This window comes from Manis javanica, chromosome 1, assembly GCF_040802235.1.
Source record: "Manis javanica isolate MJ-LG chromosome 1, MJ_LKY, whole genome shotgun sequence".
NCBI classification, from domain to species: Eukaryota; Metazoa; Chordata; class Mammalia; order Pholidota; family Manidae; genus Manis; species Manis javanica.
In genome coordinates, this window is record NC_133156.1 from 205676844 (window position 1) to 205696870 (window position 20027).

Sequence of the window (20027 nt, forward strand, 5' to 3'; positions counted from 1 at the left end):
TTAGAGTAGCTATGTAATAGGCATCAAGAGCTTAACCACTATCAAGTGTGAAAGCTCTTAGGATAAGATTTCAAACATTAGACAAAAGGTAAGTCAGTGTTGGAGGTGAGGGGTCAACCAACCACCTTCCTGGTGCCAACCTCACATAGGCAATAAATTATTAGCCTATTTATAGCAATATGTTACCCACTGTAGTAACACCTATCTACCCAAAATCAAACCCTTTCTTAGGGCATGAGGCTAAGTAAACCCTTCTCAAAGGAACCTTGGTTTCTCCCTATTTCTCTAGCTCCCATGCAACACCTTCCTAAGTTTGAGGACAAAATCCTTATCTCCCAGCATACGTAAACAAACATGACCAAATGGTGTTTCCCCTAAACTCATGGTGGACCTCTTCACAGACCCACACCAAGGGACCACTCTTTAAGTGAACTCCATGTGCATATCCATGTGAGATGAGAATTAAGCAGCGAATATTGATGTCACAAGAGATTTTTCCACTAAAAACTTTAAAGGACAGGTTCACATGATTTGGGATCTATTCAAATAGAGACTTTCCTTAATTCTTTAGAAACAAGATCAAAGTTTTAACATTTTTTTTTTGCCAAAATTTTCAAGAAATATAACTCTTCTGTAAATAGATGCTGAGATCCAACATACTCCTTTTTCCCATTATTCATGCACTCTGTTTCTCTGCCTTTTTACACTGAGGACCTTAGATTGTTTTTCAGATAAACAATTGCCTTATTATCCTCCATTTGTATATACCTATGGAAGTTATCTGTTACAAATATTCAGATCTCACAAAAGACCACTAGAAGAAGAATCTATAATGCTGTAAAATGCTCATTGGTGGCTATTAGAGGCTTTTCTGTATAATAAACAAAGCTTAAAGTTGCCTCCTTGTAACTTCTGCTCTGGTCCTAGAACTGCTCTAAGGAGCTGCAGGATAAGTGCTCCCCACTTCTACTTGGCCACACTTTAAGTTCTTAAGGCACCCACCATGTCTCACCCACTACTAAGGATCCTATGCTTTGGCCAGGAATAACTGAGTCTGGTTCCCTGGTGGTAAGCAGAAAGAGAGATGAGGAAATCTCATTGACTCACATCTGTAGTCAGAAAGTATTCAGTCTGAGAAGCTGAAATCCAGAGCATCCAGTGAGTGACAGCATCTTAACGCTGCCGATGCAATCCAGTCGGGGGGCCAGAAACACCCAATGACTTGTTCGCCTTCAGTTGGCTGGTCTGTGGCAAAACCAGCAACAGAATCCAGGCTTCTGATTTCAATAAAGAGGTTATTCCCATCACACTTCATAGTAAAGCTGCTTAATGATGTAAGGAGTCCTGTGCCCATCACTGGCAAAGCCCTGTAAGTAATCAAGGCCCCCATGACTTTGTGCCTCTATGGCAGCCAGTACCACATTAGGTTTGGGGAGTCTGGTTGCCCACAGGACCAAGAAGCCCCCCAGGTATGAGGTGGCCCTTATTCCCAGTCTGGCTTGGTGTAGTCTGAATGACTTGATGGTGATCCAGGCACTGCCATATCATGAGGCCAGCCAGGAGCTTCATGTGCTCTGGGCCAGCCCTCAGTTCTGAGCCCACTTTACAGAAACCTCTGTCCTTGAATAGCTTGTGGCTTACTGGTGGGCAGGGCACAACCAGAACTTTAATTATAGACACAATATAAATACATGAGTACATGGTTGCACAGAAAGACACAAAGGTGTGTGGGAGCAAATGCAGTGTAGTGAACCAGCAAGTAGGCGTGGGCATGCCAAGGTGGGAAGACCCCCAGGAGGAGGCAAACTTAAAATCAAATTCTGAAAGAGCAAAGAAGGACTTGAATAAACAGGGAGGGGGCAGGGTATTGTAATTGGGTACTTGGTGCCTGTGGAGGCTCTGAGGTGGCCTCAACGCGCCCCTAATAAGCACCAGGCATGGTGCTTAAACATGCAGGACCCTGCCCACCCATGACATTGATTGTACACTGGAATATGAAACAACTGATTATCTGAAACAAAGTCAGTCCCAACACCTTGCTTATCTCAATAGTTTCCTTTTAAAGTGACACTTTTTTCCTTTTATTTCATTTAGTCATGCATTCATTTATCTGAGAAGTAAAATTATGCCCCACTGTGTACCCAGCCCCTAATCTAGAACTCCCTGGGCATTTCCCCAGCCATTAAAGGCAGGTGCGACTAGCCTGCCTCATGGGATGATCATGCAAAGGAAGTTCTAGTGAGGTCCCTGGGTAAGTTGTTTTAATTAAAGCCCCAGAAACCAGGAGAAAATTAGCACAGTGGGATCAAATTCAAGCACCACTCAATACTTAAGGGTATTTATAGAAAAGCAAATAAAAACAAAAAAAATCTCAATATCCTGGCTGGTTGCTTTTTGTTTTCTTGATATAAAGTGGTTCTTGTTCTCCTAACTGAAGAACCCTAACACTATCCATTTTGACCTTCTGCAGGACTGGAAAACCAAGGCCTGAGCATGGCCCAGCCTCCCTAAGTACACCAAGTGCCTTCTTGGCCCCTGTCCTAGAAGAAAGGAGAATGTGAAGGGAAAAGATACTAAACAGAAAAGGATTTGAAGTATTCTCTTTGAGATGCGCTAAATGGTTGGAAGTTGGGAAGGGGAGAAATCAGTAAATTTCCCTCTTAATTTTCAATCAACTAGAAATTGATGCCTGCTTAGCATAGTTCAGGGGGACAATTACAGGTATAGTAGTCTTTTGCTTCTCAAGTGTTGTCTGAGGACCAGCAGCATGGGCATCTCCTGGGAGCTGGTGAGAAATGCAGCATCTCAGGCCCCACTCCAGGGCCACAGAGTCAGAATCTGCACTGCCACAGGATCCCAGGTGATTCAGTCTTAAACTCCTTAAGCCTCATTTTCCCCACATGTGAAACAGAAGTGATAAAACCTACCTGGCATATCTATTTAGGCTTAAATAAAATAATCTCTGCACAGAGATATGGCTTTAAAAAATTGTTCTCTCCCCTTCTGGGTGCCTGGCTGTGTGCAAATTTCTCTTGGTTTTGACTCAGAACTTAAGCCCACCTGCTCCATGCACAGAGGAAGCCACTGAGGCCCAAGTAAAGCCATTGACTTGTTGCTGACATGTCCGAGCTTGGGAGGCCTAGAAGTCAGGGCCTTGGTCTTTTGCGTCTTGTTTCTCCAGCTCTTTGCATAGTGCCTAGCACACAACAGACTCTCAATATATATCTATGCAATCAATCATAAATCAAGTAACTCACTCAGTGCAAGGCAAGAACTACACTGCAGGAGTCTAAGAAATCCTAGTCCCAATGACACTAGATGCACCTGAAAGTGAACTTCCTCTGAGTTCACTCTTCCTGACAATTCCAGAAGAATTCACACCTGGGTAAAACATTATTTTCAGTGTCAGGAAACAGACAAACGTGAGTGCCTGAAGAGTAGGAATAACCCACTGGCAGCCAGCCTGCTCCCCTTAGCTGGACAGAAGTTCCCACAGCTAGTGAAGCCACTCAGTCTGTGGAGATGACTGAGCTTGTGACACACAGCAGCTGACCATAAATGCTAGAGAGTGCCGCCTGGTGCTCGTAAAAACACCATCATGGGATAGTCAGTCCATCTGAAGAGGCACGAGCCTCTGAGCAGCAGCAGGGTTAGGCATGCCAAGGCAAGAGGCTCCCTCAAGAGAAGGTGTCATTCACTCGTCACCCACTCTGTGGGAGTCCGGTTGCCTGGCCCGCCTGCCTGTCTGTGTTAGAGCGCCCAGTTCTGCATGACAGGCACAATCTGAAGGACTCCCTAATTTCAGCATATTGACTACAAATCAGAGGTGTCTGTGGAGTGATGCAGAGCATTACTCCTGGAGTGCCCTGTCCTCAGACATCCTGTGTATTCAGTGGGCCAGTCCTCTTTGAAGAGGTCTTCAGAAGCCTGTCACAGCCTCTGGCCAATAGAAAAGTCACTGTCTCTGTGTGTACGGGAAGGTTCATATTTCCACCTAATTTTATTTTTCAAAATTTCTGAGTAATTGTTTTAATAGCTCATACACATACATAGGAAAGAAAAACAAGATTATAGGCCTTGATAGGAAAGGCTCCCTCCTTTCCAAATTCACCCTTTTCCCTCCCCAGAGACAGCTGCTGTGCCCAGCATGTTACCTGTCCTTGCAGAGACAGCCTACACACACACAAGCACATCTGCCAGACTAGAAGGCCTACAAAGGCAAGAATTTCTGCTTATACGGTTCAATTTTGTGACCCTGACACTGAAAAGAGGAACTGCCCAATAGGCAGTGAATGTATAAATCAGATGTACTTTTGAAAAACTCAAATTCTGGTAAATCAAGTCCTAGTCTGACTTTATTTTATCTTCTGATTGGATGCATCTTCAGTAGACAGTGACTGTTTCCTCAACAATAGACAAGGATAACTGTTATTTGCTGACTTTCAGGGTTGCCGTGTGGAGCTGATGATAGCATGTGGAAGAGTTGGGGTTGTCACTACTGACTGTCTACTCCAGGGAGAGCCCTCAAGTAGAAGGGAGCCTCCTCGGTGGTCCTGCCGCACCCCATTCTACCAACAGCCAAAACACATGACTGTCCTTAACTAGTCCTTTGCCCACCTCCTTCCGTAAGAGTGCAGATGCAGAGCAGCGACCACGGTCATTGGCTCTACACTCCCAGGGCCTAGGATATCTTAGGTAAGCAAATGTATGATGCTTCTAATGAAGGAAACTGAGGATGAAGGAGAGACAGAATAGGTGATTCAGAGACATTCATTTTCATCTGCACCTATGCGGGCAAATGCACACACCCTCACGGGCCCCACAAGCTCACACCAAAGTTTTGTAATAAAGAAGGAGATAAAATCCCAGCTTGGATAAGATGGTCAATGTGCTTGATTGTGAAAATATGACTGTTTCAATAAAGCTGGGTAATATAGACAATCAAAACTGTCAGCACTGGCCAATTTAACTGGATGAAAGAATAAAGTAATTGGTCCTGAAAGACACCTCTCTAGGTTAGCAGACTGGAAATACCCTTTTGTTTTAAGCCAAATCACAAGGATATCAACAACAGTAAATGATTAAACCCAAGGCCACTCTGACCCAGTAGCATCTGAGCTGCAAACATGAATTTCCCTAAACAATCTTCTTTATAAGACACAGAAATGATACATAGCAAGACAAATAAGACAGAATTGGAGGCCATGCCAGGAGGCATGGTGCTCACTTCTCAGTAAGAATAGAAGCCCACCTTTTCTGTAAGTTTGTTTCTTCAACATACCTATCCCTTCTGTAATTACTTCATTAGTAACACAGGCACACAAGTCAGCAGGAAATACACGTCTATGTTCCCACAGCGCCGGAGGGGAAAGATGCTTTAGTAATGATCCTAAAGCGCTCTGCTCTCCAAACACTCAAGATTCAATTGTTTTTCATCTGCTTATGGTTGGCATTTGGTGGTGTTAACCGTGGATGATTCATTTCAGAGGAACTTCTGTGCATCTAGAGCCTATTTGGAAGGAAATGAAGGTTTCTTGCCTTATTTCTCATCCAGTATTTTAGCATTGTCTCCCTGACATGAGGGCTGGTGCTCACTGCTTTCAAGATGACTCCTCTTATCTCATCTGGCACAGATGGTCACTTCTAGGACCAAGCATTTATTCCATTAGGACAGAGGATGGACCAAAAATCTGAAGACTAAGGGGCCCACTCCCTGGGTCTGAGTATCAGTGGTAGTAGTTCTGCTGGGGGGGATGTGGGGTCCACATGGCAGGATCAGTGTTTAGAACGCCTGGGTTTGGTTATCCAGGTAACACAAATACACTGGTTTTTTGGTCATACACTGAGGCTCTCCTTGTTCTTCACATACTATTGAAGAATCCAACATGTCCATGCATGTTTGGAGAGCTTGCAGGGTGAGCTGGACCAGGATCTCATTGTCTACAGCACCTCACAGGAGGAAGACCTCATGGGAGGGAAACCTTTCAGCATCTTGGAGCTGGTGCCTGACTTTGAAGTCCCCTGTTTGGGAAGGCTCTCTTTAACCTCTCAAGCAATGTATATCATTAGAAACTGAGGGAACTTACAAAGAGACAGAATAGGACTGTCAGGCTTACTGCCACAACATGTGCTAGATATGTTGAAGAAGAGGACAGTTCGAAGGGAGTGGAGCATCTACCATGGAACTCCATGAGATTGCTAAGGGAGAAAAGAGAAAGAGGACAGAGAAGACCAAAAAGGGATGCTTGTGCCTAGACTTGGCCTTCTCATCACCTAAATCCATAAAATGTGCTCTACTCAAAGTCCCAGACTTGATCTAACTTGCCTAGAACATTCCTCCTTCTTGGGAGCCAAGGTGAATGAGTGGCCTTGACCATGAAGACACATCCAGAAAGAACTACTTTCAACCTTCAAACAGCTTAATCATTAAAGGCATTTCATTTTCTTGTTTGCATAGCATGAAAATTTCTGTCTGCAACACTGATGATTATCATCATTTAGAAGCTCCCAGAGAACACAGAATGCATCTATTTAATTTATGATGTCTATCCAGACTTAACTAAAAATAAGAGCTTCAAAAATGTCTTTTGATAGTTAGGACATGATCCTCCTCTGCTCAGAATGACTTTCCCTCTTCTTTCTTGTCTAGTCTACCTTTGTGTCTTCAACCTAAGCCCTGCCTCTTCCTTTCCTGGACTATTCCAGCCCCAATTTATTCCCCTTTGGAGACCTCCTGGTAACACCCAGTTCAGCACTCAATATGAAATTGCCTGCATTGCTCTCTAATGCTTTCATCCTGCAAGTCAGTCTTGGATTCCTAACTGCACTGCGAGCTCCTTGAGGGCAAGGCAATGTATTTTTGTGAATACCATCTCTCATTTTCCACTTCCCTCCCCACTTTCCATTCCCCAAACCCAGCATGGGCACCAAGCCTGCTGATTTGTTAAAGTATATTGGTGACTATTGTTCATTTGAACAAATGGTTCTTTTTACCTATCTGATAACCAGAAGGCATTGGATTAAATAATGTAGAATTCTGAACAAAAAAACTAGAATTCTTATGAACTGAAGTTTCAGTGGGACTTTGGGCTCTGAGTGATGTTATCTGGATAGAAACTGCCCACTGGCTGTGGCCAAGTTTCCTGTCTTCCACCTCTCTTTCAATACTGTGGGCAGTGCTCCAATGCTGGCCGTGACACAGTCAGAAAGATTACCCTCCTAATGGGATTTGAGTCCAGTCTAGCTGCAGACCAATACTTAGTTATGGATCCTCCATACAGACAGCCTGAGAAGGAGCTGACCATTCCTGAATTGGGACCGAAGGAGTTTTCATTTCTAAGAGAAAGGAAAAGAGATCTGCTTATTTATAAAAGGGGCTCTCTGGGTCATCTTTAGATTTGAAGTTAAGAACTTTAGCTCTATATCTCTAGGGGAAAAAAAGTGAAGAATTAAAATAGAGCAGTGGAGAGGTCTCTGTCATGTTAGAAAACTCTCTATGAGGCCATGATTTAAGCAGGGCACTGGATTGTAGCCCTGGGGTCTGGATCCCACTGGCCCGTTTAACCAAGTTTTTAGCTTTGGGCCTTTCATTTGATCTCTTAACATCAACACCTCGCACCTGAAGGTAATATTGTCAGGTATGTGCTCTACACTTGTTATCATTTCAGAATGAGGCAAAGCAGGTTTGATCATGTCTGTCTGCAACTTGATAAAACATCCAGAAGAGAGCTGCAAAGATGAGTTAAGATTTTAAATTATCCCCTTGGAAAGGTTAAGGGATTTGATAGTTTCAGCCTGAAGAAGAGAGATTTAATAACTGTCTTCATGTACATAAAGGGCTTTTACCCAGGATCCAGAGAGAGTATGAGGCTTGCATGTTCTCAGTCCACACTGAGCAAAAAGGGCAGGCCCAGTGTCTGACAAGGAGACATTTTGGATATTAAGGACCACACAACACAAACAAGCTATAGAATGTCCTTTTGAGAAGTATTTAATTGAGGGAAAGGCGGGGAAGAAGAGAAAGACAGGAAATGGACAAAATGATGGCAAGGTCTGAACTCTAGAGAAAGCAATCTCATAGCCCCTGCCAGACACAGATATTGTTCTATAAATTGCCTTTGTCACCTTGCTCTGTTCTTGTACCTTTTGAATATGCCGTGCCCCAGATTCAGAAACCTGCCTTCAGACGGCTTCCCTGAATACCCTTCCTGCTGCTCCTTCAGGAGAACTGGGTTAAACCTTTGCCTCAGGTCTCCAAGGCCTTTGGTATTTATTGAGCATCACCTGTACGAGAGGGTGCTGTACCTGGGCACTGGTCTTATGTAATGCTCACTAATGGGTGAGAAATCTGAAGCTCTAAAATAGTAAGCACTACAGCTAGGATTTGAATCCAGGACTGATGGACTCTGAAGGCTATGCTCTATCTGCTGCCAATCCCAGAGAGGAGACTGAATGCTTCTGACAGCATGTGGTTGCAGAAAGAATGGGAAAGAAGTGGACCCCATTCCCCACTCTTCCTTCATCCTCTGCTTCTGCAATAAGCAATCACTCCAGAACCTGATTTAAGTGCATTATTTCTGCTATATGTGTTGCAGAAATAATTCTAATTATTTTGTTTCTTCTGCATTTTATGGGAGAAACAGATTGGTAATCCAAACATGCCAGTGAAGCCCACTTCTTGTTCTTCATATTTGGATGCTGAAGAGCTCTCCTGGGTGAACACCGCACCTGGGTGGGAAGCAGAAGAAGAAGAGCCTAGAAATCCCCAGTTCAGACCCTGATTGTCCCTCCTCTGGGATCCTGCAAATGGTTCATTATCATAGCATTATAAAGAATAGAAATAATACATAAATGATGTCACAGCAAGGGAAAAAATACGAACTAATGTGTCCAGCAGGAAACAATAGTTTGTACATTTGAGAATTACGTTGCTGTTTATGCTTCTGCCACCTGGGTTAATTACGCTCTCATGTAAGTATCTGGTGAGCCTGCAGTGCAGTATTTACCAGAAAGTCATATGGCTCTTACTTACAATAAATCCAAACACTAAGAGGCATGGGAGACTGGACAATCACACGGGAGCATTCCAAGAAGGTTTGCTACTTGGGATAATGTAGGTAAAGCACAATACCAGTCAAAAAGGGTCCATTTCTTCCAACCCCTTCTCCGTTCTACATCTATTGGCCAGCCCTCAGCCTTGAGCTCTGAGAGCTATTCAAATTATCCCAAAGATCAAAATCGCATGACCGGAAATGGCCTTAAATGTCATCAAGCCTGACCCCTTCCAGCTGGGGTTAGGTTGCCTGGTTTAGATGAAGCACACACCAGTCAAATCTGATTATGGTGAACTGCACAGGACATGCAAGCAATGGAATTTTATTAGACAGTTAGAAATCACATTAGCTCCAGCTCTAGCAGACATAAGCATCCAGGCTTTCTATAGTGTGTTAGCAAGAAAAAGAATCCTTTGGCACATCCTAGAAGAGGGGGGTGTATTCACACAGTCTCACCCCCGCACCTTTCTCTGAGCGATTTGGTATTTGCATGTGTTGTAAAGTTTGTGCAATTCTATGAATATATTTTTTCCCATTGATGGGATGGAGTGTCTGAGATAGGCAAAATGAAGGGGTGCTTGATGGCAAAATAACTGAGTGGTGAAAACGTCAGCTATGCCTCATTTCAACTCTCTTGTCATCCTTTCTCAGAATAGAGAGTTACGTGATTTTATTAAAGAAAGGGACTTAGATAAGAATCTAAGGAGGTCCACAGTCTAGCTCTGACAACGGGGTTTTGCACTGGACCTTTCTCATGCAGGCTAGCTAATAAATGCCGAGGCTCCTTGTCCTCTGCTGTTCTCCTTACCCTCCAACCCTTCCAAAAACACAACCACCTCTGGACTAGGAGCCCACAAAGTCCCAGCAGCAGGACTGGGAGAACAGATGTGTAGAACACAGAGTACAACCAGATTAGCCTCCAGGAAGAGATTGCTGGAAGTCCTTCCCACCATCCAGAGAAAGAACCCCCAATCCAGAAACAGGAAAAAAAAAAAAAAGCAGAAATTGTCTCCTTTTCTTCAGAGTAACACATGCAAGCACTTTACAGAGTCTGGCATGTGTCAGCATTTCTGAAGTAAACTCTATTTTCTTTAGATGAAAGAGATAAAAAAAAAAAGACTAAGAATTTAGCCCAGTGAAAATTGCTTTGACTGTTCACATGCAATAAGCTGTAGAACTGAGAAGAAAAAAAATCAATTGCTTCTGATTTATATATTCATTCATTTGTCCATAGACTTCCCCTGTAATGTAAAAAAAGGACGTCTTCTATAATTTTTCAAATTGTTAATCTTTTCAAAGAAAATAAACAGCCCAAGCCTCTCCTTGGTTGCCCAGCATCTTGGGCATTTTATCATTTAAATGGTAAAAATACATATTTAAATAATTATCTTTTTTCATATAGATTATGCAAGGGAAAAAAAGGAATTGGTTTTGCTCAAGTGCTTTTCCAGTATCAACAATCAAGAGGCCATGATATTTTTAAACCTGGTAAATCTGGGATAACACGCTATGTTAAAAGCTATGCAAGGCTTCACCCTTACTTGTTGCCTTATTTCTTAATTTGAGTGGTGGGTACACTGTGCTCATTTTATTATTCTTCAGGCCCTTTTGCACATTTTAAATACTTCGTACTAACTACTGCTAAATCCCCAAACCTTCTACAACAGATTCTATTTGGGGCTGTTCAGAGCTGAGGGTAAAGAAGGAAAGTTGGAAATGTCAAAATGCAATTGCAATAAAGGGCAGAAAATGTAAGAGACCAACTTTGAAAAGATGTTTAAAGTTTTAAACCTCTGCCAAATAAATGAGATCTATTAAAAGAGGACTGAATTCTATTATGAGACCCACATACACAACCCACAATCATCAAACTATTCTGAACACCTGTTGAAGTTGGGGGATGAATTAGCCAAATGAAAATCACCAGGCACCACTGTGCAGTGCATCATTTGATGAGCATCTTTGAATCTGCTGAAGTAATCCCTCCTCCCATTACAGAACTTTAAACTAGAGCTTGTTCCTTAATGTGGGGGAAATGGTGCAGGGCTAGGACTTTGTGCTTGTAACTTCCAATATTCTGGGGAGATGCTGTAAAAGGCCCAGGTCTTCCAGACAGGAGCTGAGGGAGCTGTATGTCTTTGTCTTTGGGCCATAGCCCCTAAATGCCATTTTTTTCTGATTGCCAAGAAGTACAAGTCTTGGTCCTTCCATCTTTCTGCCGCGAAGTTAAAGCCAACTGCTCTGTCCCCCCGTGCACAGAGAAAGGAGAACAGGAGAGACGGCCTGATAACTACATTTCAGTCCTGATCGCCAGCCTCCCTAGAGCCGGAATCTGCCACCATCTCGCTGTTCCCAGGTGGACAAGGCTTTATTGTCCAGTCTTCCCTTCTACCCTGACTGCTCAGTCCTCACCACCTGGAAAAGCCTTTAGAGATAGTAAGTGGGCAAGGACAGGGTCAAGAGACAGGGCTGTGAGCAGAAGGGACACACAACCATCAAGGAACATCTACTCCTGTCTCATCAGCCCACGGGAGCAGCGTTCCCTCACCCCATCATTTCCATCTCAGAGCAGCGCTTTCGCAAAAGAAACTGGTAAAAAGAAGTAACACCTCTATAAAAGCTCTAAAGAAACAAGATTCTGAAATTTGACACCTTGTTTCATTTCTGAATACCGTTAGGCCAACTGGTTTTACTTCCTTCCCACCACACACACACAACCCCACGCGAGCCTCTGGGGACAGGCTGCCACCCCGCTGCCCCACCGAAGCCTGCCTTGTGCACCAGCATGCGGGAACACCTGCTTTATTGGCCTCGCTTGATAAGTCAAAAATCTTCCCTCTGTTTCACCAAGTTAACAGATGGCTGGTCCTTATTGATACACAGGCATAAGCATCTTCAAAATAACCTTTTGCTTTAAAGTGTGCCAGTTAATTAAATGTCACTGCAATGTGTCCCAGCCAAGGAGGGAAGGGAGAGACCAGAAGACAAAGGGTCAATGGATAACAACAGCGGTCATGCTCTCCTACCTTCACCAGATGACCCTGAAAGATCGATGATCACATACACTCTTCCTTCTGGCTCCAGGTCAATCTGCAATTAAGAAAATGACAGTGACTCTGTTAGTGCATTGTGGGGGCAACTGGAGAGTTCTATAGGTGGTGTCACCCCAGGGGTTCTCAACTGGAAGCATTTTCACTGCACAGGAGACATCGGACACAAGGAACGTTTTGGGGATACAAAAATACCTGGAGACGTTTTTGATTATCACACCTGGAGAGGGAGTGTGGCTCTGGCCCCTGAAGGGTGGAGGCCAGGGGTGCTGCGAGACATCCTGCAGCAGACGGGAGAGCCTCCACGACAAAGAATTATCCAGCCCAAAGTGCTGGTAGTGTCAAGGCTGAGAAACCCTGGGTTATCCCATTCTAGAGATAAGGAAACAGCTCAAATTCCAGGGTAACTGGCAATACTGAGATTCAATGCCAAGACTGTCTAAAGAAACCTCTGTTCTATATTCTACAACTTGCTCACAGGGAAGGTAAGAAAAGTATAAGGCACTATCTGAGCTCTCAAGATGTTTACAGTCTCATGGGGGAGTTAAAACCTAGAGAACAATGCTGAACCCAGCTTAATGATGAGGGAGGGCCAGGGGATAACAGAGAAAGTATCTGGGAACCTAAAATCAGTGTAGAAGAGCAGTCCGGGAAAACTTCATGAAGGAAAGAAAGGGAAGGCTCTCAAGGGGGAAGGAACAGCATAAGCAAAGGCTGGGAATGTGCATGGTGCTGTGTGAGACTGAAGGACCCCCATGCTCAGGTTGTGTGTTGGCAGATGTGTTTTGCAAACCCCAGATTCTACCAATACCACTAAATTCTTACCATCCATCTTCTCCACCCCACCCTCACTTCCTCCCTCCCCACCTCCAAATCCAGCTAAGCTACTTCTATACAGAACCAGGCTGATGAGGCAAGTCAGAGAGGCTGGCCTCTTGCAGGTAACATGTCTGCAAGGTCTAAACTCTCCTTACATATACTTTTCTCCATGAGGGGGAGGAGTAACTCCAGAAACCCTGGATCACCAAGTACCCCCAGGAGCCTCTGACCGCCTCCACAATCCCATCTGTCCGTGCAGAGCTTTAATTGGCTCAAACATGCCAGGCTTGTCTCCCCAACAAGCTGTGACTATCTTAAGGGCAGGAACCACTCCCCCTCCTTTCGTTTTTCACTGTCCCCCGCAAAGAGCAGGCACACATCTAACAAGCAGTCCTTAGGAAAGGTCAGCCTAGCAATGCCTCTTCTTCCTTCAAGGTCGAGGTCAATTATTGCCTCCTCTCTGAAGCCTTCCTAGATATTCACAGACAGAATTAGTCACCCTCTCATTTGTGTCCCCGTAATGCACATACATATCTCAACCACGGCTCCTGTTAAGCTATAATACACTGTCCACATGTCTCTCTCCTCTGCTAGACAGAGAGTATGGGAGTCATATTTGCATCAAGAGTGCTAAGCTTACTGTCTGTTAGTCAAGAGAAAACAAGTCAACCTTTATGCAGGTGGGACAGGCTCTGTCTTCAGAACTCCCAGAGCCGATTCTGGGATCATTCACCCCTTCAAGACCCCACCCCAGGAAGGCAGGCAGGCAGGTGATCTGAACCAAAGTGATATTCAAACAAGCTGGGAGGGGAAGCAGAGGTGGCTATACCATGAACACATGTTCCCTATGAGGTAACAAAACTCACCTTGGACAGATGTCCAGAGCTCTCCCCACGTCTCACTCCATTCATAATCCAGGTTCCCCAAGTGATTCCTGACCCCACTGTATTTCCAGGCTCAGCCTTTGGGGGTTAAGAATGGATGAGATTTCCCTAAAAATTCCAGTTCCATCAACAGGGGCTTCAATGCCCCAGAGGTGAGGCCCTCCCACCCCCGTGATATTTCAGGTACTCTGTCAGAGCAGGCAGCAAGGAGTGCAGGGAGATCTCAGGCTGCCCCATAGGGGCCACTTACAATTGAATTTGGGATCTTGAGCTTGGGGTCCAGATGGGAACGAAATAACAGACCTGCAACACCACGAGATGACTCCCCCAATCCTGTCTTCCCCAAGAGTCCATGATTTTAGGTTTCTGGGGTAAGACCATGTTCTCCAGCACCCTCACCACTGTACTGCCTGCCCCCTCTCCCCCACCCTCCTGCCCTGCCCCAAGCATATCTGGGCCACAACAGTGAATTACAAACGGCAAAACCAACAGTGGGCTCTACTGAACAAGGCCAAACCAGAATCTAGTCTCTGCCACAGTTCAAAAATATCAGGGGTCCCCTTGTCCTAAAGCATGGAATTTAAATAATGTGTGCTTTTTAGAGATTAGATCATTCCTATTAAACCCTGCTGGAAGAATGAAACAGTTTCTCATATCCTCCGAGTCAGAGATTTCCCACGACTGTGGACTTCACTGGCAAAGTACAATGCTATCTGTGAAAAGCAGGGAGGAAGACAGCGAAGGAGGGAGATGGGCTGCAGCCAGCCCGATCCAAGGCAGGCAGCATTTCTCTCTGTGCAAAAAGGGAGCGAGAACTCGAGGCAAGGGGGGACAGGTCACTGACGATAAAATGTATTAGGATATTAACATTCAAGATAGGAATCAGAAACCATTTTAACACCCACTGCTGCCTCCATGCCGATGAACTGCATTTCCAAACAGAAAAATAGAAATTAAGCTATTAAACATGCCAAAAGCAACAATGAGCTTCATAGCCTGGGCAGATGGCCGCAGAGTGCTGGCTGAGCCCCTGCCAGCCAGTGAGGAGACTCAGAACCCATCTCCAGCAGGGCGACTTCAATGCTGATGGGTGGAGGGGTTATGAGGTACAAAACTGGTGGAGTGCGGGGCCACTTCATGGCCAAATTAATTTAATCACAATTGTGAGATTCTGCTCACAATTACGTGGCCCAGATAATGAAGCAACATAGGTGCCCAGCCCTGCACAACCCTGCAACTGTCAGGCTGCATCCCCACAGGCAGCTGGCACTGCATAAAAGCAGGTCTGCTCCTCCTCCCAACCATTCCCAGGGTTAGTTCCAAGCTCCTTCTCCGGCACCCCAGGTTCCTCCCAATTCTCCCACGTGCAACCCTATTTATCGAATCTCCCTACCTCATACCTTTCTTTGACACTCCCCCTACTAGCTCTGCTTTCTTTGACCATGATTCCCTTTTAAACTCCAGTGCTTTTGGCTACACCTCTAGCTGAGCCCCAAGCAAGGCAGTAGGAAGAACAGTGGAGAAGACAAACAGCTTTTGGAGTAAGACAGGGCTGAATCCCAGTTTTGTTCCTTACCAGCTCAGGCAATGATTTCCTCTCCCTGAGCCTCAGCCTCAGTCTCTTCATTTGTGAAGTGGGTTGCTGTAAAAATTCCATGAGACACACATTCAAAGCACTTGGCACTCAGGAGATACCAAGTACATGGCAGTTAAGAGTGAACTTACTGGCTCTGCAGACTGAAGCAAGACACAACCTTCTCTAAGCCTCAGAATGTTCGTCTGTGAAACAGAGCTAATAACAGGTCCTGTGACATTTAGGCTGTCATGATGTTAAATGAGATCATCTGTGTAAAGTGCTTACTTAGCATGGTGTCTGGCACAAAATACTCAGTAATTGTTGGTGTTACTGTTATTAAAAAGCCAAGTCTTCAAATCCGCTACTTAATCCAATGTTCTTTCCACTTTATCAAGCTTTCCCTCAACAAAAACAGTTTTTTTCTGGCCTGGAGTTGATATTATGACATGTCATTCCAGGGTATCTGATGACTTTATGGTGTTGTAAATAAATAAAGAACTAAGACAAGAGTTTCATACACAGCCTGGGAGAAACCCAGGGGCAAAAAAAGGTCATAGACCTGCTCATCAGAGGGTCACGTGATGCTCAGGAGAGAAGAAGAGGAGGGTGACCACATATTGTCTGAGCACCTACCACGTCTCAAACACTGTGTTGGATGCTTTACCTACATTAGTTCATTTAATCTCCTGTGAGGCTGGCAATATTCCCTACTTCTCAGATGGAAAAACTGGGGCTCAGAGAGCTGCCAGATTCCCACCCAGGGCTGCCTGGAGGGCACAGGAAAATTGACTCTCATGGAATGCCCATCTCAAGTCCTGCCCGGCTCACGAAGCCTTCTGTGACAGCCTGGTCCCAGGGTTCTCCTTCCTGCAAGCCTCTGGGGCCCCTGTGGGTTCTCTCTCCTCAGCTGCAACTGACCGACTCTTTTGCCAGGCCTGTTTTAGGCAGGGCAATGCCTTCGACGCCCTGCCACCCTGCCCAGAACCCTAGGGGAAGGTCTGGGCTAGACAAGAGCTCCAGTCATGTGACTTAGGAACAAGGCAATGGGGAACAAGCCCAAACTACAGAAGCCCATGAAACAGCAATCTCTGAAAAGCAAAAAGAAGCATGGGCACTTTTTGGGGTCATTCACACAACTCTTCACACACACTGTATCATTTATTCCGCACAGTAGCCTGTAAGGTAACAAGTATCATTAGTGCCATTGTGTGCATGAGAACACTGAGGTGAAGGAAGTGGCCAGAGCAGCAGAGCTGGTGTGACCACACAGCCGCACACCGGCAGGGGCGCCATTCACGTGCAAGTCTCCACAGCTAGGCAGCCTAGAGTATGCGGTAGCAGCAGAACCATATCTGCGACTCCTGCATCTCCTCTGACACTCCTCCAGCCACGCCACAGCTGTCCTGTGGGAGCTCTGACTGCAAGGCTTGCAGCCCACAAATGATGTGGCCTGGGGCAGCCCGCGTAGGTGTTACTGCCCTGTGCCACCATGACCCACAGGTGTCTGTGTGCCTGTGTTTTGGGGGGTGACCGAGTTCGAGGCAAAGGAGGTAGGAAATTCACAGACAAGCTTCCTCCCAAGCAGAGCTCAACTTTCACCGGAGACCTCTAGGCAAACCTTTCCTCAGAACAACCCACAAAGGTCTCATGCCCAAGTTGAGTTTCACTTCCCTTTTCCATGTGTTGTCGGGCACTAGGGCCTAGAAAGAAGCAAAAGGCATGGAGTGGGTCAGAAAAAGATGAATCTAGAAAGGATGAGAAGGAGGAAGAGTGGCTTGTGCTGCCCATGTTGCACCAACTAAGTCATAGATAACAGACTGTTTCTTTTTTAGCTGGAGGTGGGCGGTGAATGAGGTAGGAGGGGGTAGAAGAGAAACTATCAAGAGAGAAGACTACGGGGTTGTTTCCCAAAGTGGAAGCCCCCTGCCCAAGTCCACACCCCCTGTTTTGCTAGCCAGTTGCCCCTGGAGGCCCCACAGGCACACCACAGGCCCCCGCAGCTCCTGGCAGGGAAGAAGCAAGAGAGACAGAGCAGACCACGCAGCAGGCATCCCCTCCCTTCTGCTTTAGGAAAGCACAAACCCGTGAGGCTCTACAACAGGCAACTCTAGAGCAGCTGCTGGGTGCAGATTTTAAAGTTAGCAGCTCATTAAAAACTCCTCATTTGGAGAAGAGTTTGCTACTAGCCCTACTGGTAGAATGCCCCATTTGAAAAGCAGACAGCACACATGTAATTAAATATTTTAAGGGTTCTACCCTGTTAACAGGCTTCCAGCAGCAGTTAGTTCCATAAAGTAAGGGAGAGGAGGGTTGTTCCTTTCTCAAAAACTTACCATGGTCATGCAAAGATATTTTGCAGGCTTTAGTGTATGTCCCTGCAGGGCACAATCCTTATCTGACCAGCATATGGGAGGGATCTAATACATATTTGTACATGTTGACTCAATGGGCCAATAGCCTGGCTTTAAACTGTATTTACACACCTGAATTATGGAGATGATTCACCTGGGAAGCCATCAATGTGGACGCAAATATTCCTAGTAGTTTCATTCACAACAGCTATATTTTGGGAAGAACCCAAATGTCCAACAACAGGTTAATGATTCAAGTGAACCATACTGCATCCGTATGAATTTTACTTAGCAATAAAGAATAAACTACTGATATATGAAATACGATGGATGCTATGGGAAAGAAGCAAACACAAAAGAGTACATACTGTGTGATTCCACTTCTATGATGTTCTAGAAAAGGCAAAACTAATGTATAGTGGCCAAAACATACAGATAATGTCCTGGAGGTGGAGACTGAAACTGAATGAAAAGAGGCACACAGGACCTTTTTGTGATGATGGAAGTTTTCTGTTATCTTGAGTGGGAATGATTCATGTGAATATATGTATTTGTCAAACTGCATCAAGCCATACACTTAAAATATATGCACTTTGTTGCATGTAAATTACCTCAAATGAAATAGTTTTTTACAAAGGAAAAACAGAGCCATCATTTCACACAAGGATTCCTCCACAAGTTTCCTTTAAATAATAAATCATCTTCCCACCTTCAGGGCATTTAAAATTTCATATTCCCGTTTTAAAAATAAAATGGTTCATTTAAAGTTTTTCAAGAGCATACCTGTCACACAATATAATGTACACCTACCTGTGTAGGCACCCACACCCATGTGTGCAAAACACTCACAGGCACAGCCACCTTCATCTGTCTTCTGTGATCAAAATATGATAATAGCAAGAAAAACACACCCAAAATGTAGGTTCCAGAGCCTGCTGAATAATTTTAATCTATCTTTGTATGTGTGTATCTCAATCTGCTCCTTTGTAAAACAAGACAATTAAACCAAATGATCTAGAATACCTTAAGGACCTACGTATCCATGAATAGGAGACTGCTAAATAAATTACAGTCCATCATTTGGTAGATTGCTATGCAAGCCCTTAAAAAATAATGAAAAGATCTAAATGTACTGAAGATAGGAAACTATCTCTGGGATGTATTAGGTAGGGGGAAAAAGCAAGGTACACTATGTTCATTATCCTGGGCTACTGTGTGAATAAAATGGGTGTGTTGGGGGGGGGAACCACAAAATAGGGAAGGGCACTAATTCTTCACTCCATGCACTTTTGAATCATTTTATTTTTAAAATTGTGTGCTTGAGTTAACTTGTTAGAAAAGTTAAATTAATATCTTTTTCACTAGCTATTTCTAACCTCCAGTCACCCAGAGAGTAGCCTGTCTCGGTTACCAGACACATTTTAAATTAACATCCCTCAAAGCTGGTTGACACATTGCTTTCTCATCCCCTGTAGCCAGGTCACTGGAACCAACTGAGCAGCAGCCATTAGCTTCATGTCAAAGTCCTGCTGGCTGGACTGGAGGCCTACATTACACATCCCAGCTCTCCACAGGCCACAAGTGGAATAAACTCAATTTAGCACCTGCTTCCCCTTTTCAACAGGCTCGGAAATAGACCCAGAGCGCTGGCTCCCTCTGATGACTGAGGAGGCTAAAAACAAATAACTGTGTGTACACAAATGCTTTTCTGCATTGAGAAGACATCCAAAGGTGCCAAACTCCTATCAAGAGTATGTGATGCTTTACATTACCCAGTCACGGCATAGTTCTATGCTCTTTCATGGAAATGGAAGTGTGTGACTGGGTATGCTAAGAGGAGGTAGTAAGTGCAAACAGCAGGAAGTGTAGGCACTTAACCCCAGTGTTCTGAAGTGAAGAATACCCTGCTACAAATCTGCACTTTGCATTTGGCATTTTGCTTTGCAAAGGTCTCTCTCACTGGGTATATTTGTATGTATGTGTTTTATTCTACATTTCCTATTTTTCACACTGAGCCAGTACATTGCAGTGATTGAGAACAAAGGCTCTGAAGCTAGCCTACCTGGGTTCCAACCCCAGCTTTATCTGTTACAAACTGTGTGCCTCGGCTTCAGTTTCCCCCTCTATAAACTGAGACTGGGAATAGCACCTGCCTCATAGTCTTGGGAGGAGTAAATGAGACAGGGAAGCACTTGGAGCTGTGCCTGGCACACAGCTAGCATCTTGTAAATGTAAGCTGTTGGGTCATTAAGTTATTTCCCATGAGGACCATGAGCACCTCTGGGGCAAGGCTG

The 20027-nt window shown here is 44.8% G+C and overlaps 1 protein-coding gene across 2 annotated transcripts in view; it reads right to left on the reverse strand.

Annotated features, from left to right (window-relative positions):
* PRKCE (protein kinase C epsilon) overlaps positions 1 to 20027 on the reverse strand; it is a 511493-nt gene that overhangs the window by 314468 nt on the left and 176998 nt on the right. For both annotated transcript variants that reach the window (XM_073213595.1, XM_073213598.1), the window contains exon 2: positions 12080 to 12143. In XM_073213595.1, coding sequence (XP_073069696.1) covers positions 12080 to 12143 — 64 coding nt within the window. The remainder of the gene's footprint in view (positions 1 to 12079; positions 12144 to 20027) is intronic.